We start from the raw sequence: 26410 nt of genomic DNA on the forward strand, positions 1-26410 counted from the left end.
CTGTTGAAGAAATGCTTTATGCATTTTTTATTTTTAAAAAATTTCTTGCAATAACTACTGCTTTTTAACAGTAGTTTTTCATATAAATGAAAATTAATTTCTGCATTTCACTATTTTTTTATTAAGTTTTTTCATCAAATTATTCCTTACAAGTTTAAGAATCCTTTTTTATTAAGCTTATTCAAAATGTTGAAACTTTAAAAAACAATTTTTTCTACATAAAACTTGTCAATAAATTCTATTTTTGAATCAAGTGCTCCATAAATTATAGGCTTTAAACACCGTAGTGCTCCTCTTGTAGATGTCTTTCAACCCAGATTTTTGTCACATTTTTAAATGCATGGGACCATCGCTTTTAAACTGTGTCCCTCACTTCCTTTGAGTTGAGTTTCCTCTTGTGATACTTTGCCATGGTCATTTTTTGATCTTTGTCAAATGATTCACATGATGTCTGACAATTTTTCCACCTCCATGCTGAAACAACTCATCTGTCATGTAACTTCTCTAGATAATTACTTTGTCATGTAGTGTTCCCAATCCTTGCTTCTACGCTCATGTAAAACACAGTTGTTTGAATGACGAATAAATTCAGATAGAGCAGCATACATCACCTAAAGATTGCAATTATTGCTCCTCCAAGACCCAAAATATATGCGACCAACGAAGGGTATAAAATATGGGGGTTAGTGTTCGGACTTGTGAGAAAACGATAAAGCATAGCAAAAGTAAAGTAAAAAAATAGTTGACCATAACAAACCCTCATTGTGACGGTGTATCCCTTAAGCGATTGCTGTTGGAGCTTCCCTTAGGCGGAAAGAATGACGAGGGTGCAGTTATCTTTGTAACTGGTTCTATTTCACCGCTTCAAAGCAAAAATGCTGTAGGTTGGAAAAGGATGGGAGAATGCTATCACAAATAGTATGTTATTCCCTCGTAGGTTTGTAAGTATTGATAGCGAGACATTCTCTATTGTTTATATTATGTTTCAAACGTTTGAAATGATGCTTGCCTGATGTTTTTAAAACGGAAAACTAACAAAAATTGTGAAAATTGAGATGATGTTTGCCCAAAAGTTTTACATCAGATAACAATTTCTTAGGCAAACGTCATTTTAAATCTGTTTTTTTTCTTTATGCTTATCAACATTTCAATATATTTTAAAAGATTTTGCAATATTTCAAAGTAACTTAGCAATTCACCTCAATTTTGCTCCTGAAGCCTAAAGAATCAATGACTAGATTACACTGCCTACATTAATGAAACATGCAGTAGTGCAAAACAATAGGAACAAGCAGGAAAGTAGTAGCACCTGGCAATATCATGGTCAAAGAATTATCTCTTTGTGAATTACATCAAGTTCTTCCAAAGAGAAGATTCTTCCACCTCAACATTCTGATGACTCACTCTATTAGTAGAGTAAGTTTTTTTCCATCATTTTCCCTTCACTTTGCCTATTTTACAACATTAAGGGCAGGGCTACACTTGTCATTGATTGTTGTTCCGTGAGTCTCACCATTATTGTCTTTATTTACACACAATTCTTAAAGTCAAAGAAGATATGTAGAAAGAAATTTTGTGTCCAAGTGGTAGATATGTAGAAAGAAAATCCTCAACATATCATCGCATTGGTTCCACATTTTTGCTTTTCCAAGATTTCAACTTCACCGGTTCATTCTGCTCATTGCTCCTTAAATTTGAAATCCAATTCCTCTCTTGAAATAAAGTAGAAGCAGCATGTCTCTAATAATAGTTATGTACAATGAACTATGAAGTAATAGAGATTTTTATCGAATAGTAATATATCAACGAATCATTAAGCAAAATTTATCACGAAGCTCTCAGAAATGTCATATAACCCCCACCTGCACCCTCAAGAGTGTACAGTACAGTAGAAGTATAAGCACTCTCATGACTTCAAACAAATAAAGATTCCACCCTGTTTTATACATTGGCATCATTAGATAAACCAATAAAACAACTAATACTAATTGTCATCAGCAATTTTATTTATTTTTTTGTAGCCAAAATATTGACTTCAGAATTTGAGTCTTAAACTTTTGACAGTTCACCATCACTAAAATAGGCCAACAGATTGGTCTCTAGTGATAACCAATTGGAGCAGCAGCCTCCCGTAGCTCTCGTCCTTGGTAATGTATATCCTGCAATTCATTCCAGCAAAATACAATCAGTACTCTTGAATCCCATTCATACTCACATGAAGGTTCTAAGATTTTTTCCATTACAAAAAAGAATATGAAAAGAAATTGAAAGCTCTCTATTACCATGATTTTGAATGTATAAAGACTTAATTATGTCACAGTTCAAGAAATGTGTACTTTATACACTCTGAATCATAATAAATCGGGTACATTATGTTAGGAAAAATAAAAAGACAGATCATGGACATGCGTCTAGCTGCCTCTTGAATTTGTAGGTAAATCTTGCCTTAGCACACAAGATTGGCATGGTTGACATAAAACCAAACGCACCATTAGTTTTTGTTGAAAAACTGATAGGATAACCTTTACATTGAGAGGATAACCTTACACATGTTTACTTGATCATTTTTTTATTATTGATTTACAGATAAATAAATAGATAGATTGAGTGAAACAAAGGGATAGACAACATACCGAAGCAAAATGGTTAACATCGCGATGATGTGCTTCATCAGCTCTGACAACCTCTACAACATCCCTTAAAGTAGAGTTTTGGGGAAGCTGCCAATAGTCAATAGCAATAGCTGGAGCAGGAACGTTTTCGATGTTGCCTTTATCAAGTTCCTTGAGAAACTCAGTGTATGAGTGAATAGCTTCCTCCTCAAGGTAACCAACCATACGGTGTGCAAATTTTGGTGAGAGCAAATAGCCTAAGAAATAAGCATTGAAGAAAACACCTTGGACAGTTATGACCAGAGCACGTTCATACCACTTTGGTTTTGCCACTTCCATGAAAGTCATTAGATGCATGCGCTCGTTCTCGGCTTCTTCTAGCAATGCTTTGATCCATCCACCACTTTGCTCAAATCGGCGCAATGATTTGCAGTGAAGCAGCATTCCTCCTACCATCCCAGGGACAGCAGCTACTGTCTCAAGCATCATTGCTCGGCATCCATACCTTCTCTGTTTCAATTGAATACAACATAAGTTAGAAATTACATAAAATACTTTTGATCTTGGTGTTAGTAACTAAAAGAAACTTTGAACATAATTTATAGGATAGTAAGTTCATCAAGGGGAGAACATATTACTATAAAATTCAATTAAAATTTCATTCAAACCAAAAGGTAAAAAACATCATCTTGTGGTGGATTTTTTCAAAACAAAAGGTCATCATTTTGTGGTAGATTTTTATTTTGACAATATAGTATAAAACATTGGATCATTATTTAACTTCCCCTTTCATGTAAGTTCTAGTTCACCAACTGACCTTACCAAAGCACATGCATTATGCATGATTGAATATTTAGGAAACACAAGAAACCTAATTAAAAATATGATGGCGGCCTTAAACAAAAGTACCTTACCTTAAAGGCCTTTTCAGGAGTTAGGTGTAACTGATTTTAAATTTTTCAATACAATTTCATTTTTATGTATACTCTTAAAATAATAAGTGCTGATATAATTAAAAACCAGCCTTTCAAACCCTGACCATAAAATAAATAAAATACAAACTCACACCATAATTCCTGAAATCCATTTTTTCGTAAGAGGTAATGCTAGCACCTCTTCCGATAAAGATTTGACGGTTTGTTACATTGTAGGAGTCTAACCCTTCTGCTAGATCCAACTCCAGAACGAGAATTTTGAAATTATAATAAGAATGAATAAAAATCACACTCAAATATTATTAATTAAAGAGAAAATTACCTGAAAAAAGATATCAGTTGGCCACCTAAGACTCTTTACAGTCCAATAAGCCATCTTGTCCAGAAAAGTTGTTGGCTTATGATGTTTAGTCAGATCAATTGTAACATCTGCTTTGTATGTCTCCCATGGCTGTCAAAATCAAAATCACACTTTTAACCATTTTTCTCAAAAAACAAAAAAGATATAACATAACATAACATACCCTGAAGCAATTCCATTTCCATTCAGTACCATCTGGTTTTGTGATTTTAGAAGGTTGAACACCCCAATAACTGGTAATCCCTTTTTCATCTTTGTTATCACCAGCACCACCCTGAGACGATGGCGGAGTTTTGTCGACATTCTTGTTGTCTTTCTGATCTGACAGATTAGCAGTAAAAGTACTAGTTTTCCTTACAAGAGGGGTTGATCTAACCAAATAACCCCATTTGTTTGGAACACCAACTTCACCACCTAATAAACCCTTCTTTGCAAACATCATTGCAGTGTTCATAGCACCACCATGCCTCATCATCATCTTCGATCCAAAACGACGAAAACGGCAAGAAAGAATGAATTTGTGAAAGAATATTAGAGAAAGAGAGAGAGAGGTTTTAGGTTTTGTTTAGTTTTGTCTTGTCTTGTGGAGAAAGAAAGGGTTTAAGGAGGGTCTATTTATATTTACGGTTTATGATTCTCATTTGCGTGATCATTTGCGTGTGTGTATTAGCATCTTACGCCGTCAAATGTTAAATTATACTCATTCGTATATTCTTTTTTTAATTTTCTTTTTTTTTAGAATTATTACATTCAATTAGTAATTTATATATCATGTAAAATATTTATTGAGATATTTAGAAATTAATATAAGCAGATAGTGTCGTTATTAGTGGACGGTATATTTTTATCTCTGATATAAAAAAAATTATATTGTGACTTTATTAACCTTTTTTGGTACAATGTGATTTGATTAAAATAATATGTAGAAATGTTTTAAAAATTTCTTTGTGATCTTAACTCAGTTGATAGTAACATTGTATAATATTCGATGTTTGAATTTTGGACAAATCCAATTATTCATCTGACCACTTACTGCTTGACAAAAAAATATAATTTGAAATGCTGCTTGACAACAAAAAGATATTTGAAAAAGCATATAAAATTAATCAATTTATTTCAATTATATAGCGGACAAAAAAAAACTAGAGGATTAATATAAAGAATATTATAACAAATCTGTTGAAAATATTCCCTAAAAAAAATCTGCTGAAAATATTATTCTTTTTTGGTGACCTATAAAAAAAATATAACAAATCAAAATCAAACTATATTTATTTACCTTTTTTATTTGATTCAGGCAATATGTGATTTTATTATATTTACATATTTTAGTGTGTACGATACAATTTGAATATATGTCGTACCGATAAAGATATTTTTTGTACTCTTTTTTGGAATAATTTTTTGTACTTCATAACAGCCATAATTGATAATTAATTAATTACATTTCTTGGAGTCCAAGTTCGTTGGATTTTCGTGTTGGGCAAGTCAAAACTTCTGGTGGTCCCACATTCATGGGAAGCTTTAGAATCATCATAGAAAGTTCGAAACCGTCTTAAGAATATGGTGGATATTATAAATACGTAGTACACTTTGTTTTCAATGCAAAATAATTTTTTTTTTTCTTTTCAAGTAGTCTAGTAGATGGAGTTCACACATTATAAATGTGGAAAAATAAGATGTCAGGGGTTCAAACTTATGCCCTTGTATAAATTATGTAATGTCTCTAAATATCTTTTCTAAGGGAAATTCAAAATAAAATATCATTATTTGAAAAAGATATCATTAGGTTTGTTTATCAAAAATGCTTGGGGCTGTATTTCATAGACTCTTCTCGAAAAATTGCTCTTCTTCCATCACGTTTTGCTTACTCTCAATTGCACTTTCGAAAATGCTTCCAGTATGTCATGCAGGTGTTATAAACACAACGTGACATAAATCACACTCAAATACAACCTACGTGACTGAAGTCACGCTGAACCTAGCGTGAGTTAAGTCATGTTGCGTGTCCTTTTAAAAATCAGACAGCAACTCATTTCCTCTTTCACTTCTAAAATCTCCAAAATTTCTCTCAAATCAACCAAATCCAAAATTCCTTCAAGTTCAAATCACACAATACTCCAATAACAAGTAAGTTTTCAAAATCAAACATCATTAACCTTTTATGTTTATATGTTAGATTTTTCCTCTTAAATTAGAAATTGTTTAGTTTAAGGGTTTGTTTAAATTTTGATTTTTTTGGCAAGAAATGATACATGTTTACATGTAAATGACTTATATTGCTTAATTGTCTAGATGTTAGCATGTTTATGTTGTAGTTATGAGATTTAGAGTTTATGTATAATTTGCACTCCAAGTGTTTGATGAAATGTTTGAATGAACTTTTTTGTTGATTGTTTAATTTCTTATGAGTGTAGATATGAAACAATGAGCAATATATTAAGTGCTCAAGTACACTTCAACGGTGAAAACCCTCATTTGTTCAAGGTCCGGGTCGATGTCACGCTAACGGATCTGAAAGATCAACTGAATGAAATCAATCAAGGCCTCAACCTCGAAGACACAATGAGGGTGGATGACCTTCAACATGCATGTACCGGTTATTTTCATTCGAAAAGATAATGCTGACAGACGATAACTGTGTGAGGAGCATGTTCTCTGTATATCGTCAGCACCGCATGTTCCCGAGGATTGAGATGGAAGCTATGTTGCTGAGATCGTCTGAATATATTCTCAAGAGTTTGATTCTGCCACAAGATTATGTTTATGTAACATCATTATTATGTAGTGTCTTTATTTTGTTGGAATTTAAGTTTAATTCATGAAAGTTTGCTGAAGATGTTGTTATTAAAATGTCTTATACTTAGCGTAAAGATTTGCAGCATCCTTTGAAAAGTCAAAAGAATGAAGAGAACACAACTTGTATTTTACCAAATCAACTATATATGTTTTCGCATCGAATTCCCTTGTATAAGATGAGTGTGACGAAAGGAAATGTACCTCTAAGATGTTATTTTGTGCTTGATCATGCTCATATGTCAATTGAAACTTGTTAGTTGGCAGTGCAGTAGAATTAAGTTCAAAAGAATATATTGAAATACATTCCTTTTTGTTACTACTCATCTAATATGAGGAAATTCGATGTGATAACCTATATAGTTGATTTGGTAGAATACAAGTGTTGTGTTATCTTCATTCTTTTGAATTTTCAAAGGATGCTGCAAATCTCTACGCTAAGTATAAGACACTTTGATACCAATATTTTGAGTAAACTTTCAAGAATATAATTTAGGGTTAATAGGTCTTTACCCCCCCTGTAATATCGGCCATTTCCGATTTCCCCCTGTAAATTTTTTTTTTTTTTGTTTTGGTTTACCCCCTAATAGGCCAAACAAAAACCAATTTTTTTTTTTTTAAGAATTTTTCGTTTTTGTTTGACCTATTAGGGGGGTAAATCAAAACAAAAAATAATTACAGGGGGGTAAATCAAAAAAAATATTTTACAGGGGGAAAACCGGAAATGACCTATATTACAGGGGGTAAAGACCTATTAACCCTATAATTTAAACCCAACATCATGATGATACCACATATTTAGGGAGAATGTAGTGTAACGTAGATGAAATTAAAACTAAATAAAATTGTGTATTTTTTTAATTGATTTCGTGTACTTGCGCAACTTTATTCGAATTTATTCAACACACAACTTAAAAAACATAAAAAAAAAAAACATCCAAAAAAAATCAAGACATTACAAACTATTATATTTAAGGCTTAATAGGTCATTTGATCCCCTAATTAATTTGCAATTTTCATCTTGGTCCTATAACTAATAAAACCCACGTTTCGGTCCCTCAATTTTACGTCCGTCAGTCAAATTGGTCATGTTCCGTTAATTTTAACTTCAAATGTCTAAGATGGACCAACATTGTATGTGGTCTACCATAGACCATATTAATTTTTTAATTTTATCCATTTGATCTATTTTTGAAAACAGGAACCGTTGGATCATATATGTCTATTGTATCATACGATGAACCATCAACAACTAATTATTTTCCCCTTTATTCATCTTCTTCATTCCTCTTCTTTATCAAATTCATCATGTTCTTCATACATCTTCATTAACATACCCAGAAGGAAAAAAAATGAAATTCATAATCATCTAAAGATTCATTACACAACCTTTCATCATCCCATCATCACACAACACAAACTTATTAAGAGGAAGAAAGAAAAAACTACTCATTGGAAAATTCAAAGGGGCCAGGACCTACAGTTAATTCCAAACATAAGCCAACCAACAGTGGCAGCTAGTTGAACATAGCAGACCCAGCAAAACAAAAACAGCCTTGTTATAAAAAATAAAAAAAAACAGACAGAACCCCCACCTAAACTCCCTCCCAGCCGAAAACAGCAATAACAGAACTAGCACAGTGCCAGTTACAACATCCAAAAGTGCTGCCAAACCTCTAATATCAATCTCTTTTTAATTACTATTATTTGTGAATCTGATAGGGTTTGGATGTGTTGAGCCTCGTTCCTCTAATTCCTCCTTTTTCACCGCTCAAAAACACGAAACAGTGACAAAACGCAATGCGTTGAACAACGAAGGAGTGAATGGAATCATTGAAGAAGGAGATGAACAACGACAATTCATTCGTTCCTTTTGTGAAGATTGGCGTTCTGCTACTTCTTCTGCCTCTGCTTCTTTTTCCTTTTGCCTAGACAAGATTTTGTGAATCTGATAGATTAGGGATTTGTAATGAATCTGATAGATTTTGTGAATATGAGAGATTAGGGATTTGGAACGAAACTGAGGGTTTAGATTTTGTGAATTTAAGTTTCGATTAAAGAAAAGAGATTTAGGTTTATGGACTTTTTTTTCCCTAGAAAAGGTTGAATTTTTACTCCAATTCCATATTTTCTATGAGGTTGAATTAGGTGCAGATGGTTCATTGTAAAACACAATGGGCATGCAATCGAATGGTTAAAATTATATCAAAAATATTAAACATTAAAAATCTAACGGAGGGGATCACTTTGACTGACGGACGTATAATTGAGGGACCGAAACGTGGGTTTTATTATTTATAGGACCAAAATGAAAATTGGAAATTAATTAGGGGACCAAATGATCTATTAAGCCTATATTTAATTATCTCCCTCGTCACAAAATTCAATTGGGTTGTCCTCGTCAGTTCCTGGGGAACCTGCTTTTGGTTGAGGACCAAAATAACAAGTCCTTCCGCTCCTCCTCATCATGTAATGATTGTACACCGGCACCTTCAAGTTGCTTTTTTATTTACGGAACCATCACATTCAATTCTGTACCATGTCAACTGAACATCACCCTGATTCTGAGACATTTCTACACAATGTAAATATAGGAGATCAAAACCTACACCAATCTTAAAAAGTTTACCACAAATTCCTAACAATTTTCCAATTCAATAAATTCAACTCTAATCAACAATTTCTACTCTAATCAACATCAAACAATTCAATCAAATTATAAACATCTTACATCATAAAATTAAAAATCAAAAATTAAAAATCGACAAAACCTATATATGTGATAATTTATCCAAAAAATCTAACAATTCAATCAAAAAAAGCCAATGCAATAGGATAATAAGCACTTACTTGATTTTGTGATTGTAATTGACGTTGAATGGCTTAAGCTTGGAGAAAATTGCAACAATGGAGCTCAAAACCGCAAATGGAGTTTTGGAAAATTCCTACGGTTCTGATATGTTTTAATAACAAACTCAACATGAGTAATTAACTCACGCCGACTTAAGTCATGTGTCAAGCGTGACTTAAGTCACGCTCGGTTATACATCCGCGTGAGTTAACTCACATCAGAGTATTTTGGGCAGTTTGGTTGGGAGTGAGCGTTTTATATCGTTAGATCAAGAGCAATTTCCTCTTCTCGATCCACTGACAATTGTTCTTTATTGTTTTTTTTTTTTTTTATTATTGTTCACATGCTCCTCAAATTTTCGTTTTTGTTCTAAATAAATTGTTCGTGAGTTACAAATGGTTTATGAGATGATTTCCGTACGATGTATTTTGAGGGATAACTCTCGAACAATCCTTTTTATATGCTATTCTTCAAAAAAAAAAAAACTTTAAATATTCTTGTTAATTTATGTAGCAATATAATTCTAACAATTTTTTCCTTTCAAAAAAACTCTACAATATATATATTTTTTGGTTACCTCTACAATTTTTATTGATGGTAATGTAATTGTCACATTTAATAATGATCCGAGGAAGTAATAAAATACGCGCAGTATTTAACAAAATTTTGAATAAGATTACCTCTCCTCCATACATAGGAGGAGGATGAGAGTTGGAAAGAAAGAAAAAGTTACAAATCCATTCAGATGAAACGATGATTCATATTTCTGATTACCATTGATTTGAAGAAGAGATAGAACATTATTGCTTCAGCTAACGTATTGGTTCAGGATTCTCATCACATTCTTAATTTAGTCATCAGTCAACTCTTTCTGCTAACTATAAATTGACCACCACGACGACAATAATAATAAGCGTTATGCTAACAATTGGCCTTAGTCATTGGATTCAATAATATTTTAATTTTTAAAATTTTAAATTCATCATTTTTTAATAAAATATTTCTTATTTTTACCCTCTTATCAAATATTTTAAAGGCACTCTTTAACATTTCTCTAATAATAATAATAATAACAACAACAACGATAATTTAAATAGAGATTTTAGATTTAAATCCAAATTTAAAATGCAATCATTGTGCAATATTAAAGCTCTTGAGGGAGAGTTTCATCATTTGTTGTAGTCCTAATCGATTTGAGTGATTGGTCTCTAAAATTATGTTTAGAAGATACAATTTAAGCAAAAAAAAAAAAATAGTGTGAGAATATTCAAAAGTTGGACCTTATGAACGGAATCCACCCTTTAGATTCCTTTGAGATTTCAAGAATAATATTATACTTACGTACCTTCTTCTTAGTTTGACTTGCTACTCAATAGAGATAAGCCTCTAAATTTCCGCTATGATCTGTTAAAAAATAATAACTAAATACTTAGGAAAAAAAGCTGCTGCATAGGTATTATAGTTTCATTGAATGATGATAAATAACATCAAATAACTAAATCAAAAATAGTTCTTTAATTTCCTTCATGGCTTCTTCATCACAGTGTCCACCCTTTGAATTTTCTAGCAAATACTATCATGAAAATGGAGGTGGATGTGTGAGACAAGCAAGTTTCTTTGAAGGCAAACCTGTGCTTAATCAAGGAGTTGGATACTCTATCATCCTTGGTTTTGGTGCTTTCTTTGCTCTCTTCACCTCTTTCTTGGTTAGTAATCATCATCCTTAAATAAGTGTATCTTCCTTTTTTATACAAGTAGAAAATCACTTAGGAACATCCCACCCCATGTTTTTCTCATAGTTAGCACACTTTCATAATTCAAAGACATGCTCAATTTATTTTGTTTAAAACCATAATCATAGCCCTTGGCTCACCAACAGAATCCAAGGTATCTCACTGTTCCGACCCTTTGGCCGACTATAGGACTAATCACCGGTTTGAGGCTTATGGCATGTTTAGATTGGTTTATTTGAATTTTTCCATTGCCATGTGCATTTATGAGATTGTTTGAGAGAGAGCTTACAAAAGCAGCATATGACACGTATTGTCGTACATAACCTGTTTTTAGCTTCTTTTCGTGAGCTATAGTATAGTTTATGAAAATAACTTATAGCTTTAAGAAGTAGTTTGATTTATTTAATTTTTTTTTTTTTTTTTTTTATAAAAATAACTTATACATGAGCATCATAAGCACTTAATTAAGTTATCTATCCAAATAGAATTTTAGTCACACTTAAAGCACACCGTCCCTCCCCGAAAATGTGTAATGTCAGTGGGGTATCAAACCTTGGTCCTTCCACCTACAAGTTTAAAGTGTGTTCCAAACTAAACCAAATTCATTCATTTGGTGCCATGTTGAATTTGTTTGATACAAACATTCTTATTGGACAGGTATGGCTAGAGAAGAGGTATGTTGGGTCCCGGCACACCTCGGAATGGTTCAATACAGCAGGAAGAAATGTTAAGACAGGACTCATTGCTAGTGTCATAGTGTCTCAGGTGATAGATTCAACAGTCTCTTATTCCACACTTTTACAAACCTCAAATTAGTTACATTTTCTTATCCCTTATCTTAACATTCTATTTGTTTGTTCTGAAGTGGACTTGGGCTGCTACAATCCTGCAAAGCTCTAATGTTGCTTGGGAGTACGGGGTTAGTGGACCTTTCTGGTATGCTAGTGGAGCTACCATCCAGGTAAGGAGTTTATATTATAAGGCTAAGATATGTAAAGTTTTTTTTTAACTCAAAAGTTTTGATATCTTGGAATTTGGAAAATGGAAAGGCTAATAAGGCTGAGAGATTTGACTATGATCAGGTAATGTTATTTGGAATTATGGCTATAGAGATTAAAAGAAAGGCTCCGTATGCTCATACTGTGTGTGAAATTGTCAAAGCTCGGTATGTTGCTTTTTTTACACAGATGTACGATCATATTTCATTATTATGTCAGTGTAAACAAATTTCAAGAAGTAATATTATGATGTCGAAAGATAATGAAGTATGATCAAACATGTCTGTAAAACCTATTTAGCGAATTCTTTTTTTTGTTTTGTTATTGTAATGTAGTAACAATGCTTGTTTACCTCAGTTGGGGGACTTCGGCACACATTGTGTTCCTTTTCTTCTGCTTCATGACAAATATAATTGTAACGGCTATGTTACTTCTCGGTGGTTCTGCTGTTGTAAATGCATTAACTGGAGTCAACATTTATGCTGCTAGCTTTCTAATACCACTTGGAGTAATTGTCTATACACTAGCCGGTGGACTCAAGGCCACATTCTTAGCAAGCTATATACATTCTGTCATAGGTATAACTGCAACTTTATCACTTTTACCTCAACAGTATTAACATTGAGATTAATTTTGATACAGGGTCAATGTAAACTTTTTATACATTTGATCAAAATCACAATAGCCTTTCGTATGACAATTACAGTAGATATGATTAAAGTAAAATATTTTTAGTGATCTGCTGATTATAATTGATAGACAGTGTAAAAAATACTACACTGTTCCATTAACATTTTGATTCATTTATGTCTACCTGGTCATTTTGAATCATTTATTTTGATTCATTTATGTCTTATCCTTAAACTGTGTATTTCTTTGTTTTCAATTTTCAGTGCATGTTGTTTTGGTCATTTTTGTGTACCTGGTCTATACTTCCAGCAGTGAGCTTGGTAGTCCGAGTGTTGTTTACAATCGCTTGCTCGAAGTTGCAAGCAAAACAAGAACATGCCAAGATCCCATATCACATCATGGGCAATCTTGTGGTCCTGTTAGTGGAAATCACAAAGGCTCTTACTTAACAATGCTCAGTTCAGGTGGCTTAGTTTTTGGGATTATTAACATTGTTGGCAACTTCGGCACCGTGTTTGTTGACAATGTAAGCATGACTTGAAATTCGTTCAAATAATCTACGGTTTACAATTTGTTCTTGTCAGTTACTGAGCAACGATGACGTTTAACAATAAATCACATTAGACATACATTAAATACCACTTTTTATAAAGCTAAAATAACACGATGAAATACAAAGTATGATTAAAGGGATAGCATGATGAAAGGTTTATATAGCTAATTAAGTCATCTTATTCTATTATAATTTGTTTTGTCATTATTGATTCTTTAAATGTGAAATATTTAGGGCTATTGGGTGAGTGCTATTGCAGCAAGGCCTTCATCAACTCACAAGGGCTACTTGTTGGGAGGCTTGGTCTGGTTTGCAGTGCCATTTTCTTTGGCTACATCACTTGGTTTGGGAGCACTAGCCCTAGATTTACCACTAAATGAAAGTGAGGCAGGTCGTGGACTTGTCCCCCCAGCTACTGCTGTAGCCTTGATGGGGAAAGGTGGATCCATTCTTCTACTTACCATGCTTTTTATGTAAGTTACAATCTGCTTCCTTTTGGAAATACTTTTGTCTACACAAAGATTGGAATATCAAAAAGGTTAATAACATAGTGAATCATCAATTTAGTACATGAAATTCTAGGTTTAAGGAATTTAGTTCCTGAAATTAACAACATTTTAATTTGACCCCTAAAATAGAAATTTTTGTATCACATTAGTCCAGAACAGTTTTAGGCTGAAATGACCCACTCAGGACTAATGTGATCATTTTAGAATTTGTTAATTTCAAAAATCAAATTGATCAATGCCTACAATTTTATGGACTAAATTGACAATTCACTGGTTAACAACAAATTAATTTACTGTAAGGCTTTTAGGGAAAGAAAACTATCAAGCATCCTTGTTTCTTTTCTTCTGTCCTTGTGGTGTCAGGTCAGGGATGAGAGCTTGACTTTGTAACCTCGGATACAGTTATAAAATTTTCATTAGTGTCATTTTAATTAATAATTATTATTCTTTTTCATGATGATTTTAATATACTTATTATCAGGGCAGTGACTTCTGCTGGTTCATCAGAGCTAATTGCCGTGTCCTCATTATGCACATATGATATCTACAGAACTTACATAAACCCTAATGCAAGTGGAAAGAAAATCCTCAGAGTATCAAGGATGGTTGTCCTAGGGTTTGGATGTTTCATGGGACTGTTAGCAGTTATACTAAACAAAGCAGGAGTCTCTTTAGGATGGATGTACCTTGCAATGGGAGTTTTGATCGGTTCAGCAGTTATTCCTATTGCTTTCATGCTTCTATGGAGAAAAGCAAATGCAATTGGAGCAATTCTTGGAACAGTATTTGGTTGTGTTCTTGGAATAATCACATGGTTGTCTGTTACAAAGATAGAATATGGAAAGATAAACCTTGATACAAGTGGAAGAAATGCACCAATGCTTGCTGGAAACCTTGTTTCTATACTAACTGGAGGAGTTGTTCATGCTGTTTGTAGCATGTTGTGGCCTCAGAACTATGATTGGAGTACTACCAAACAAATTACTGTGGTTGAAAAGGAAAAGACTGATTTGCCAGCGGAAGAGTTTAAAGAAGAAAAGTTAACAAGGGCTAAAGTTTGGATTGTGAAATGGGGTATTGGCTTCACTGTTTTGATAGTTATACTATGGCCTATTCTTTCCCTCCCTGCAGGTAACTTTGAGTTGCATTATGATTTTCTCTTCACATTTTCAATGCAATTATACATGATTCAAGCATGGCTTCACTATTTTGTTGCAAGAGAAATTAGGGTGCGACTTTTTCCACCCTTACATTTCAAAAAAATCACACATGATTCTGAAGTATACTTCTAAATGGTAAAAAAATAATGTTTTTGTTAGGAAATACACATTGAGACGAAACCAAAATTGTTTTTTTTTTTCCAAGCTGTGAACATCTGAAATGACTTGTGGGTGGAAAAAGTTCCTCCCAAAATCCCTCGTAATAGTTTGAATTATAATTTTTCTTCCTCTACGCATTCTAAATATTACATTGTTTGACTCAAATATAAGCAAAAAAAGTTTGTCAAATCTCAAAACAGGTAACATATCTGATTTGGTATCTTAATCAATGTGACAACTTACAAAATAACACATGTTTGTTTATTCATTATCACAGGGGAGTTCAGCAAAGGGTACTTTTTTTTCTGGGCTGTGATTGCTATAGGATGGGGTACTATAGGTTCTGCTGTGATAATTGCTTTGCCAATAATAGAGAGCTGGGATACCATCCAAACTGTTATTCTAGGAATGTTTACAAATGACAGACTCGTGGAAAAGGTGGATGAGTTAAATTTCAAGTTGCATACAATCATACAGGCAATTCCAGAAGCAGAGAGACTTTACTTGCTTGAAAAGGAAAAAACCAAAAAATTAGAAGCCTCAGAGCAACAATCTGTTTCAATTCCTATGTAAGATTTATAAGGTGCCAAATTGTATCAAAATCACCAACATTTCTAGACCTTACATTCTTCTTACACTTTGAACAATCATATTTTACGTGATTCTATTAGTATTTCAAAACTGTGAAACTTCAAAAATAAATTATTAACCAATGTAATTAACTCCTTTAAAATAACCAACATATCAATATTTTGATCAAAATTACGTTTGTCAAGGTAAAATCAATTCAAAAGGTTTTTGAGTTCAAAACATGAAAGAGTTTTTGTGAAAGAAAGCTAAAAGGATAACTCATTATGGCAAAAAAGAAATTGGTGACATATATATATATATACATGTGAAGACCGAAGATTTCATCAGTGTATAAAAAATATTATGGCCCCTATTCTAAAGAGGAGCAAAATGCCTCATTGTCATAGAACATATAGTTGCTCTGTGGTATAATTACAAAAGACCTCCAGCTTGTTGATTTATTTCCCCTTTACCACTAGCGCAAGGGGAGATGCACGCACCTCGATCCAACGGCCAGCATGCAATAGAACATATAGATCTCCAATAGTGCATGCATGCAAAAATGCATGAATTGCGTTTGAGTGCAAACTGTACAGTTCAACTTCAGCATGCTTGAACTGAAAGTAATCGTGCCTCATGCTTGTTTATAATATATCTCTATCGAACCACGTCTTTTCTAGAATGTGTGTTATTTGCTGTCTTTTCCTTCATGGCTTCTTTCTCTAATTTCTTTTTCTCAGCATCTGCTAGCCTTTCATTCTCCTCCCTTGACTTGTTGAAGGTCTTTACAAAGACAACAAGTATTTGTGTCACTGCAACAATACCACAGGTTTGAAAGTCAAAAAATCGTGACAGAATCTTTAATATAAAACAAAAACAGTAATTTATGTGTGATCAGCCGATCGAAGCATTATGCGACTATTTGCTTTGTGATTTAAAACCAAATAAGGGTCACTCCTGGAGAAAACAACAGACCTTGTTCAAAGGGGCACCTAGCTGGATCCTCCCCAAAGTATTTGGACAAAGAATCGGCATTTCTTCCCTGGAAGAGAAAGTTTCAAAACAAAAAACAATAAGTAGCAATTGGAAGAGTTAGTTATCAACATAGCCCTGTCTATATTTGTATATAGTGCATTGAACTCTTCTCTTAGTAGGCAATCACTCACCATCCTCTAACAACACTCTGAAAAAAGGAGGGAGACAAGATATAATCTATAACAGGACTCACCACATCGGCATACAATGATATAAGTGACCTCACATCAGCTTCGGCAAAGTCAAGAAAATTCTTCAACACCTGTGCAAGAGAAAGTTACCCAGAAAATCATGAGCACGTACAGTCAGTTGTTTTAATAAAGAAATCAAGGATTTCCTTGTCAGGCAATAAAACATGTTATACAAAAACAAAATTAGCTCGATGCATGATAATTGAAAATTGGGCTCAGTAAGAGAAGCATTTTTCTAGTAGAGAGGTATCTTTTAATTAACAGCAATATATCTCATTTCAGATAAGTATAAAAGCTACCATTTGTATTCGATATTCAGTACCTTGCGAAATCCTGAAGATATAGAACCATCATTTTCAGAAGCAGTGAGTTCTTGCTCAACTTTCTCTAAACCTTTATGCACAGCTTGCATTTCTTCAGCTAATGCTTTTAGTTGGATCTAGATATTGGATAGGGCACCAATCAATAAACAACTAACTTTACACGTGAAATTATAAAGTGAATGTAAAGCATAATTATCAAAGAGAATACCTTAGAAGCAGCTTCCAAATGGACAAGATCCTTGTCAAAATCTATCAATTCTGGCATTTTTTCAGCAAGAAGCTAGCATGAAAGTAATAAAATATTTAGAATTAGGGGGGAAATTCTGCGAAGGTATAGCATCAAAAGCAACGTCGATGGAAAACAAATGGCAAAATTTTGATATCATTGCATAAAATAACATTGAACCAAAATGGATAAAATACTCATATATTGAACAAAAAGAAAATATAAAAAAGTTAAAACTTGAATAACATAAAGTAAATATAAGGAAATTAAATAACAATGTGAAAATAAGCTGACGTTTTCGTAATCATTTGTGAAAACAATGTCAACTAAAAGCAAAAATCACCAACAAATCAAGCACGACCCAAGTGTTACATAAACTCGATTACACAGGCCTCAAATAATGCCCAGAAAAAGAACAAAATAGCCTTATTATCAGAAGTTAGAGCAACAGCTTTTTTCAGAAAGGAAATGGAAATTCTTGTCTTTCACATAATATTTTATGTGGGTAATATTATATCGGGATAGTCCACGACTACCTTAAAGATAAAATAATATAATGCAAGTATTATTTGAAAATTTTGACATATATACCTTACACAAATAATGCATTAAAGTCATTTTGTTATTTCTTGCACGGGTATCAGATAATTTGAGAAGGCTGTCCAATTTGAATCCTACTGCTGAACCTGCATTGAGAAACATAGAAAATGTAAGCTAAACAGCATAAGATAACTTTTCTTATTTTGTCGAATATATTGAGATGAATCTGGAAACCAAATACCCATCTCAAATTAAAACACATTCAAGTAAGGTAAGAGTTCATAGAGATACCTCGTGCTGTTCCCTGATTCAAAGCATTGCCCAATGTAAGAATAGTTTGCATTATTTGACGCAATTTTACCGATTCTTTGACCTGTAAGCACAAGTAATGATAATATGATATAACGATGCAGCCCAATAATGGTACATGTTTGTCAATGACAAGATCCATTAAACAGTACCTCTCTGGTTGCATCGTTGATTGTATTCAAATTTTTCCTTAAATCGCTCACCTGTAAAAGTACAAAAAAAAAAACAAGTCTTTAAGCATATGTCTTAATAACAGCAGTAGATTGCAAAACTATGCACGTGTAACGATAACCAAGACACCATACCTGACCAGAAAAGGTGATTTTAAAAGCAAACACCCTTAACTTGGATTCTATTCGTGGAACCTTCATCAGCTCCATGAAAAACTGATTAAAATATTAAAATAAAAATTTGTTAGAACCGAGATACAGAATTTGCAAGGATTCGTTGACTAAAGAGTATCAAGAAGAGAACCTGCTCACACTTCCCAAGCATATCCTTGTTCCCAGTATAGTTCTGAAAATAGAAAGATTTTTAGCCGAGAAATATAAAAAGACTATTTCCTACTTCCCCATTAAAAACACAGCTCATAATTTTAGTATCTTTTTCTATTAATATTCAGTTTTTCTACTTTTAAATATATGAAATTAAATAATGTCACAGATTGCAGTTTACAAAACGTTTTATAGGTTATTATGCAAGAGAGGAGAGGAGTGCCTTCAGTATCTCCATCTCTTCCTTTGTGGGACAGAACTTGATGAGATTCTCAACCTGATCAATATCCAGAACACAAGAATCCAATGCCAAAACTGCGTTCTGGAACCAAAACAAAACCAATTAAAATGAAAAATATTAAGAGGAAATATGCAAAAATAAAGCCATCTAACACCAAATTGATTTTCCTAGATGTGAGTCTCTTGTCTTAATCTCTACTTAGTTACTCTCTTTCAAAACCTTATAGCAAAACTCATGATATTAACACGCTCTATTTATTTTTAAAGATATATATTAATATTAATTAATGAACTTCAGTTTATTAATTCTCCTATGCAATTCCAACACAGAGTATCCTTTAAGAGGGTTGAATTGAGCATTAACTCTACAATATTGCCCATAAATAACATTCAATATCAACAACACTAATGAGCTATAAGTCAACACTATAGGACTCTATCTAAATATAGCATGCAATGCATAAATCTCAGAAGACTCAAAAGTTAAGGAAATATCTAACTATATATTTGTGATATGATACAACAACAACCAAGCCTTATCCCACTAAGTGGGGTCGGCTAATTTGTGATATGATACAACAGAGAAAAACATCTGAAACATGAATAACAGGTGATTTCATCCAGTAAACTACAAGTTCCAAAATAAACTGAACGCAAGGATAAGGAAACTTACAAGCATATCTGGCAAAGGAATTTTGATTTTAGAGAGCATTATTTCACAATTATATGCTCTACGCAAGTCAACCTGGCAGTGGAAGAAAAATGAAAATTTGGATTTAGTTGCAGATCTTTTTTATCAATCAGATACTAAATAAATCAGACAGAAATTTTGTCACAAAAATGGAAGAATTAAGGTATCTTAATTTAATTAAGTTAAAGAGGACATAATAATACTAAGGTAACATATCTTAACACCCATGCAAATTGCAATATGAAATATTTGTTTCAATAGAAAATTGCATACCAATAAAATCCAATATAAAACATATTAGTAATCAAATTTTCTGTACTCAGTCCCTTTTTTTAAAGGTATGCAATTAGCAAGACCAGAAAAAGTCACTGGATCTCTAGAGCCTACAATTTTGATGCTTAATATTGGTTTATTGCCATTTTAAAACTAGTGATACTGATACCCAATCACAATCACATAATATTATAATTATAATCAAGCATATTGCATATAAACTCTAAGCAAAGGGTAGTAAAATAATTTATGCCAATGAGGAGTAGCTTACCAATTGTACTTTCTCAGGTTTATTAATATTAGGACCACGCCGAACTCCACCTTTAGTACTATTTCCGTCAGAAATAGATGCTGCTGAAAACAGGGTCTCAAGTTCTGATATGTCTATGTCAGGGGCCCTAACAAAAACTTTCATTATCTGAATCAGAAATGCTAAAAGGAAATAATATCCTATCCTCCTAATTCATATCCAATGAAGGATTGGGGGATATAGTACATTTAACAGTAAATCCCGCAACAAGTTCAAAGAAACAAATCTTTAATGACAAATCATGACTATGAAACAATTCTTAGGAAAATTAAGTCTAGTGATATCCAGTATGAAAAGTCAATAATCAGTACCTTGAACTATTGTCTTGTTTCTGTGAATCAGCCCATAAACTCCCTTGCACTGCTCGAGAAACTTTCACCCAATGCAGAGGCTTTAACAAAGTTTTTTTAACAGCAATACCAGTCGTACCAGTACCACGACCTCTTCCCACATTTGTTGTTGCTAGAGAAGCTTTGCCTGGTGGTGGAGGCACGCCAGGGGCTCTGCCTGCAATAGGTGGAGGTGCCGGCAATGAGCCACGACCAGGTGGTGGAGGAGGAGCATTAGGAGGCTGAGGTGCTGGCGGAGCTGAACCTGTTCGTCCAGATCCTGGAGGAGGTGGAGGTGGTGGGGCTGAACCTGGTCGAGGAGGACCTGGAGGAGGCGGAGGTGGTGGGGCTGAACCTGGTCGAGGAGGACCTGGAGGAGGCGGAGGTGGTGGGGCTGAACCTGTTCGTGGAGGACCTGGAGGAGGTGGTGGAGGTGGTGGGCCTAATCCTGTTCGTGTAGAACCTGGAGGAGGTGGCGGAGGTGGTGGGGCAGATCCTGTTCGTGTAGAACCTGGAGGAGGTGGCGGAGGTGGTGGGGCAGAACCTGTTCGTGTAGAACCTGGAGGAGGTGGTGGGGCTGAACCTGTTCGTGTAGAACCTGGAGGTGGTGGCGGAGGTGGTGGGGCTGTACCTGTTCGTGTAGAACCTGGAGGTGGTGGTGGTGGTGGAGGTGGTGGGGCTGAACCAGTTCGTGCAGAACCTGGCGGTGGTGGTGGAGGTGGTGGGGCTGATGTTGTTTGTGTAGAGCCTGGAGGCGGTGGGGGTGGAGGTGGTGGGACTGATCCTGTTCGTGTAGAACCTGGAGGAGGAGGTGGTGGAGGTGGCGGGGCTGAACCTGTTCGCAGAGGAACTGGAGGAGGTGGTGGAGGTGGAGGGGCTGAAACTGTTCGCAGAGAAACTGGAGGAGGTGGTGGAGGTGGTGGAGCTGAACCTGTTTGCAGCGGAACTGGAGGAGGTGGTGGAGGTAGCGGAGCTGAACCTGTCTGTGATGGAACTGGAGGAGGAGGAGGTGGTGGTGGCGGCGGGGTTAAACCTATTCGTGTGGGAAATGTAGGAGGTGGAGGTGGAGGTGGTGGGGCTGAACCTATGGGAGCAAATCCTGGAGGAGGTGGTGGGGGTGGAGGTAATGGGACTGAACTTGTATGGACAGGTCCTGGTAGAGGAGATGAATGAAATGTTGAAGCACTGCTAGCATTGCTGGTCATGGGCGGGGGAGCGGGTGGAGGTGGACCAGAAGCATTATCAGTGTTACAACCTAGAGGGGAACCACCGGTATGATGAGGTGGTGAAACATTATCAGTCAATAACTGATCAGGCATTCTAGAAGTGAGATTTACACAATTTCCACCATTGTTTTCAAAAGCTAAATGATCCAAATCAGGGGTGTCAGATGTCAATAATTTTGAAGGAACAGCAGAAGATTTGGGAGTAACATCAAAGGCTTCATCTGAACTATCAGCAATACTTGATCCATTATTTTCTTCTTCAGAGTCAGCTGGTGACGAAAACCAACTTCCTTTACCTTGCATCCTCGAAAACTCTTTGGCTTCATTTAAGACAGTAAGCTGTCTAAGCAGCCACACTGCCGCAGCATCACCACTGTCAACCCATTCCACTCCACTAAAAAGTTCTTGAACTCTTGAAAATGCTTCAATAGGTAATCCACCTTTCTCCTCACCATTCAAAATGGCTGTTTCCGTCGGAGCTCTCTGAGGACTTATGTTTTCAACCTCCCCAAATAAAACCTAAATTTAGAGGTTTAACACAATCAGAACAAATACCAACCTTCCTAGAGCAAAACCACAGCAATCACAACTGGTCCACAATTATAATTTCAGTTGGATTCAATCACAAATATTCTTTACACTGTCAGACAATTATAACCATTTGATCATTAAAAGTGTTTAACTTTCACTATATCTAACTTAAAAATTATACAGATGATGGTTTGTGATTGATTGCCGGTGTAAAATATTTTACATTAACAGTGCATCAAAATTATTCTCTATAAATATCTATACAGTGCTAAAACAAGCACTTACCTCAGCCCTGAAGCCTTTCGGATACCGCTCCTTCGAGTCCCAAAGAATATCCAAGTTTTCAGTGTTCAGCATCAGTATATTTGATCGAATAAACGCCGTATTGAACATCACACGAAACATCATCACTTCCCTTTCCGGATCCAAATCCAAATGGACACACTCCAGAACCACATCTCCTTGCACTAAACATTGAATATCAATCTTAATCACATCACAGTCTACCTGAGATTCAAAAAGAACACAACACATTCCAACATCAACAATATGAAGCAACAAAACTAACACAACACAATAAAATCAAGCATAAAACTTAGATGCAGTCCTTTACCTATTGTTCTACACTACATATAAAGGTCAAAAACTCGACGAAGAGGTGCATTATAAAACTGTTATTTTCTACATGTAAATTAAAAGTAACCGTTTTTTATGTCTAGCACAATACCAACAGTACGTAAGGAACACTGCATCTAAGTTTTACCTTAAACTCAAACACTACCAAAACACACAAAAAATTCATAAATCTGACTAACTACCAAAACACACAAAAAATTCATAAACCTGACTATAATGCCTCAAATGCTTCTTCTTATGCATGTTATAAATCATCTGAGTAGAAAGTCCGCCTCTACTAAGCAAATTCCTGCCAAAAATCCTAAACATCGGCCTACATCCATTAGATGAATCAAAGCTAGGAATTCCCCTAAGTATAACACAATCCAAAGACAATGCTCTCTCAGGAGGAGGCCACTCCGGCGCAATGTTCCTCCTCGCAACATATTGAATATACCGAAGCTGTGAAGGCTGTGGATTCAAAGGTGACAACAACTGCAACAAACCCTTAGGTGCTTCTCTATGAACCATTTCAAGTGTCCTACGTTCACCACTATGAACCCTTCTAAAAATCAACAAACTTGCCAACAAAAAAGCCAAAAGTGGCCAACCCCCTCTTTCACAATGAAACAAAATCACATTTTGATGATTACCAAGCAAAAGCCAACTCTCACAAACACGAAGAAAATGCTGAATAAGTGAAAGTGGCAAAAGAGGACAACCCTCATAGTTTTTTGGATAATCCATAACAATAACATCATAATCACACATTATTTCAGCGAAATTGCTTCGCTTTTCGCCGTCGCGAAAATTGAACGCTAGAAAGGATGATTCTGGAAACTCTTCATGTAATTCAGTCACGATTTCGTGAAGATATAGCTGGTACATTCCATCTGGTAATGCTTCAGTAGAAAAACATGAATCGAAAACTGCAAAAAAAAAAAATCAAAAATTTACAAAATTTTTGAAAAATGAGAAAAATGGGGAAAATGTAAAGATTGAATTTTTACCGTAAACTCTGTCAATGAATTCGAGTAAACCATCTGGGGGTCTTTTGTAGAAGAATCTGCTGAGAAGAGACATGCTTTTCGCATGTGGGTCGGTTGGAGAAGAATGAAGCTCAGAAAAGTGAAGTTTCTAGCTATGGAGTTTAGAGAGAGAAAGAGAAAGAAAAAAAGAGAGTTTTGAAATTTGAATAATAGATTTTGCTAATGATTTTGTTTTCCTTACATAACAGAAAGAAATTGATGTTAAAACAGTGGAGGTTGTTTAGATTTCATTATCTTTGTTATCCTTTGGGTAAATTTCAGTTATTTTAATAATGTTGTAATCTACTTAAGATCTTAATATACTTAGTTAATTATCATTGATAAGTGATTGTTTTTTTGACAGTAATGATCAGTAAATGTTGCTATGAGAAATATGAGAAACGTAAGAAAGGTAAAGTTATAGAAGTAGATTATCTTTTGGTTTAAAATAAGTATGTTTTAATTTGTATGGTTGTAATTTAATGTTGGGCTAACATTGCATTTCTAAATTCAATTGTAAGATCGTAAGATCAAAGTACGATTAAAATAAAGGTAAAATTACTTTATGAATCGTTGAGAGTTGGTTTGAATGATATATTCCGTTTAATAATAGATTACTAAAAATTAAAATATTTTAAGAATAGAACAACTCTAAAAATTTCATACAATTTTTAAATTATTTAACAGATGTTTTGGATGTGTGTTGTTTTTCTAGTTTCTCACATCTCTATATGTACTTGTCGTAAATTTTTTGAAGTGAACTCAAACTTATATGTAAACGTAAATTTGATGCTTGTTTTATATGGTTCCAAATAGATTAGCAATGGTTTATCGAATAAATTCAAAACCAAAAAATTACCAACAAAAAATCTAATAAACTTCTTCAAAATACAAGTAGACATGGTTGTCATGTGAATTTCGAATTGACATCAAAATTTGTGAGTTTGGTCATTAATATAATAAGCGATGATTGATTGTACAAATCATTTTGTCTTATTTTCAAACAAGAAATAAATTTATTTGCAAACTTGTAAGGCGAATTGAGAGAAAACACTTTAATTTCAATTTATAAGATAATGGATATATATAAAATTACACAAATTATAAAGGGGATTAAACATATAAATCATATTGTGAAGTTATGAGAAAGAGTGAACGAGTGGGGACTAAAAAAATGGAGTCAAATTATCCTCAATCAATTTAGCTTTATGTTTCAAATGTCGACCTTGAAAACGATTGCTACGTCTCGTGGAGTATATCACAATGAGTTGCGGAATTAAATGAAGGCTATAGATGGGAAAACAAGATAAAGTATCTAGAAGGAGATTTTAACTAAAGGCAAATTATTTTTAAATAAATTAGATCCATAATATATAACGAGTGAGAAGTAGAAGATATAAATCGTCAAATTCAAGCATAATAATTCAAATGGAAGAAGACTTCGAGTTTTTCATATGATACAAAAGTACCGCTCAAGATAAAGAAAATATTTTGTCATACAAAGTAAGATTAACAATGTTGTATAGGATGGAGTACTGAGTGGTAAAGAACCAACACACCAATAAAATAAGTGTAACAGATGTGAGGATGTTGCATTAAAGTGTGGTATGATAGAATTAAAAGGACAATACTTAAGAGAGTTGGAATAGCATCTAACGTAGAAGATATTGTAAAACTCAATTAAGATGATTTGAATATCTAAACGGAATACTTATAAATTATGTAGCTTGTGAAAAATGACCCAAGAAATTAAAACAAAAACTTTAAGAAATAAATATTCATTACTAATAAATTAAATAGAGATATGATTTACAATAGATTAGAACATTATTATGAGCCTACTTAGTGAGAAATATGGTTTGTTTGTTGTTTACTAAAAGTTCCTAGCTGAGGTTATGAAACATTATCACAAATTAAATGCAAAATAAGCACCTCTCTCACGCAGAATTCGATCTTCAATTCATCACACCAAAAACTAGCATCTTCAACTAAACTCAACCCTTCTGATTAATTGCTAATTTAATAAACATCAAGTTAGACACAAGAGATTAACGTTGTTAAGTCAAATGTTAGTTGAAGGCACACTTTCTCCGCCATACTGTGACAATGCCAAAGGGGTGTGTGGACCCCAAATAAAAAATGGCTTCAGAACACTAAAGAATAATTCGGAAATAACAATAAA

At 34.1% G+C, this 26410-nt stretch overlaps 3 protein-coding genes across 3 annotated transcripts; 1 reads left to right on the top strand and 2 right to left on the bottom strand.

The window, feature by feature from the left end:
* Nucleotides 1-1284: 1284 nt before the first annotated feature.
* LOC11415591 (ubiquinol oxidase 2, mitochondrial) lies at nucleotides 1285-4501 on the bottom strand. Its single transcript, XM_003612532.4, has 4 exons — nucleotides 4072-4501; nucleotides 3870-3998; nucleotides 2634-3122; nucleotides 1285-2159 (listed from the first exon to the last, which is right to left on the bottom strand). The coding sequence occupies exons 1-4, from the start codon at nucleotides 4384-4386 to the stop codon at nucleotides 2100-2102; spliced, it is 993 nt and encodes a 330-aa protein (XP_003612580.1). The 5' UTR covers nucleotides 4387-4501; the 3' UTR covers nucleotides 1285-2099.
* Nucleotides 4502-10842: 6341 nt separating this feature from the next.
* LOC11407898 (urea-proton symporter DUR3) lies at nucleotides 10843-15978 on the top strand. The gene is made up of 9 exons (XM_003612535.4): nucleotides 10843-11261; nucleotides 11946-12053; nucleotides 12154-12249; nucleotides 12371-12453; nucleotides 12644-12864; nucleotides 13180-13442; nucleotides 13704-13942; nucleotides 14460-15109; nucleotides 15575-15978. The coding sequence occupies exons 1-9, from the start codon at nucleotides 11082-11084 to the stop codon at nucleotides 15868-15870; spliced, it is 2136 nt and encodes a 711-aa protein (XP_003612583.1). The 5' UTR covers nucleotides 10843-11081; the 3' UTR covers nucleotides 15871-15978.
* A 171-nt stretch (nucleotides 15979-16149) lies between these two features.
* On the bottom strand, nucleotides 16150-24470 carry LOC25494580 (formin-like protein 14). The gene is made up of 17 exons (XM_039834888.1): nucleotides 24211-24470; nucleotides 23429-24129; nucleotides 22871-23092; nucleotides 20811-22573; nucleotides 20461-20587; nucleotides 19899-19970; nucleotides 19209-19307; nucleotides 18966-19007; nucleotides 18797-18877; nucleotides 18644-18694; nucleotides 18474-18555; nucleotides 18234-18328; nucleotides 17625-17696; nucleotides 17416-17532; nucleotides 17096-17164; nucleotides 16843-16909; nucleotides 16150-16679 (listed from the first exon to the last, which is right to left on the bottom strand). The coding sequence occupies exons 1-17, from the start codon at nucleotides 24281-24283 to the stop codon at nucleotides 16525-16527; spliced, it is 3888 nt and encodes a 1295-aa protein (XP_039690822.1). The 5' UTR covers nucleotides 24284-24470; the 3' UTR covers nucleotides 16150-16524.
* Nucleotides 24471-26410: the final 1940 nt, after the last annotated feature.

Source organism: Medicago truncatula, chromosome 5 (genome assembly GCF_003473485.1).
Source record: "Medicago truncatula cultivar Jemalong A17 chromosome 5, MtrunA17r5.0-ANR, whole genome shotgun sequence".
In the NCBI taxonomy this organism is placed as follows: Eukaryota; Viridiplantae; Streptophyta; class Magnoliopsida; order Fabales; family Fabaceae; genus Medicago; species Medicago truncatula.

Bases quoted from the DNA above. Each gene is read 5' to 3' on its own strand.
- LOC11407898 (XM_003612535.4), top strand. From the start codon at position 11,082: ATGGCTTCTTCATCACAGTGTCCACCCTTTGAATTTTCTAGCAAATAC. The intron at 12,454-12,643 runs GTATGTTGCTTT...TGTTTACCTCAG, and splicing joins TGTGAAATTGTCAAAGCTCG to TTGGGGGACTTCGGCACACA. The intron at 12,865-13,179 runs GTATAACTGCAA...TTCAATTTTCAG, and splicing joins CTATATACATTCTGTCATAG to TGCATGTTGTTTTGGTCATT.
- LOC11415591 (XM_003612532.4), bottom strand. From the start codon at position 4,386: ATGATGATGAGGCATGGTGGTGCTATGAACACTGCAATGATGTTTGCA. The intron at 3,999-4,071 runs GTATGTTATGTT...TGATTTTGACAG, and splicing joins GGAAATGGAATTGCTTCAGG to CCATGGGAGACATACAAAGC. The intron at 2,160-2,633 runs GTATGTTGTCTA...AATGAATTGCAG, and splicing joins ATGTTAACCATTTTGCTTCG to GATATACATTACCAAGGACG.
- LOC25494580 (XM_039834888.1), bottom strand. From the start codon at position 24,283: ATGTCTCTTCTCAGCAGATTCTTCTACAAAAGACCCCCAGATGGTTTA. The intron at 22,574-22,870 runs GTAAGTGCTTGT...CTCTAAATTTAG, and splicing joins CGAAAGGCTTCAGGGCTGAG to GTTTTATTTGGGGAGGTTGA. The intron at 16,680-16,842 runs GTCTGTTGTTTT...GTATTGTTGCAG, and splicing joins TAGGTGCCCCTTTGAACAAG to TGACACAAATACTTGTTGTC.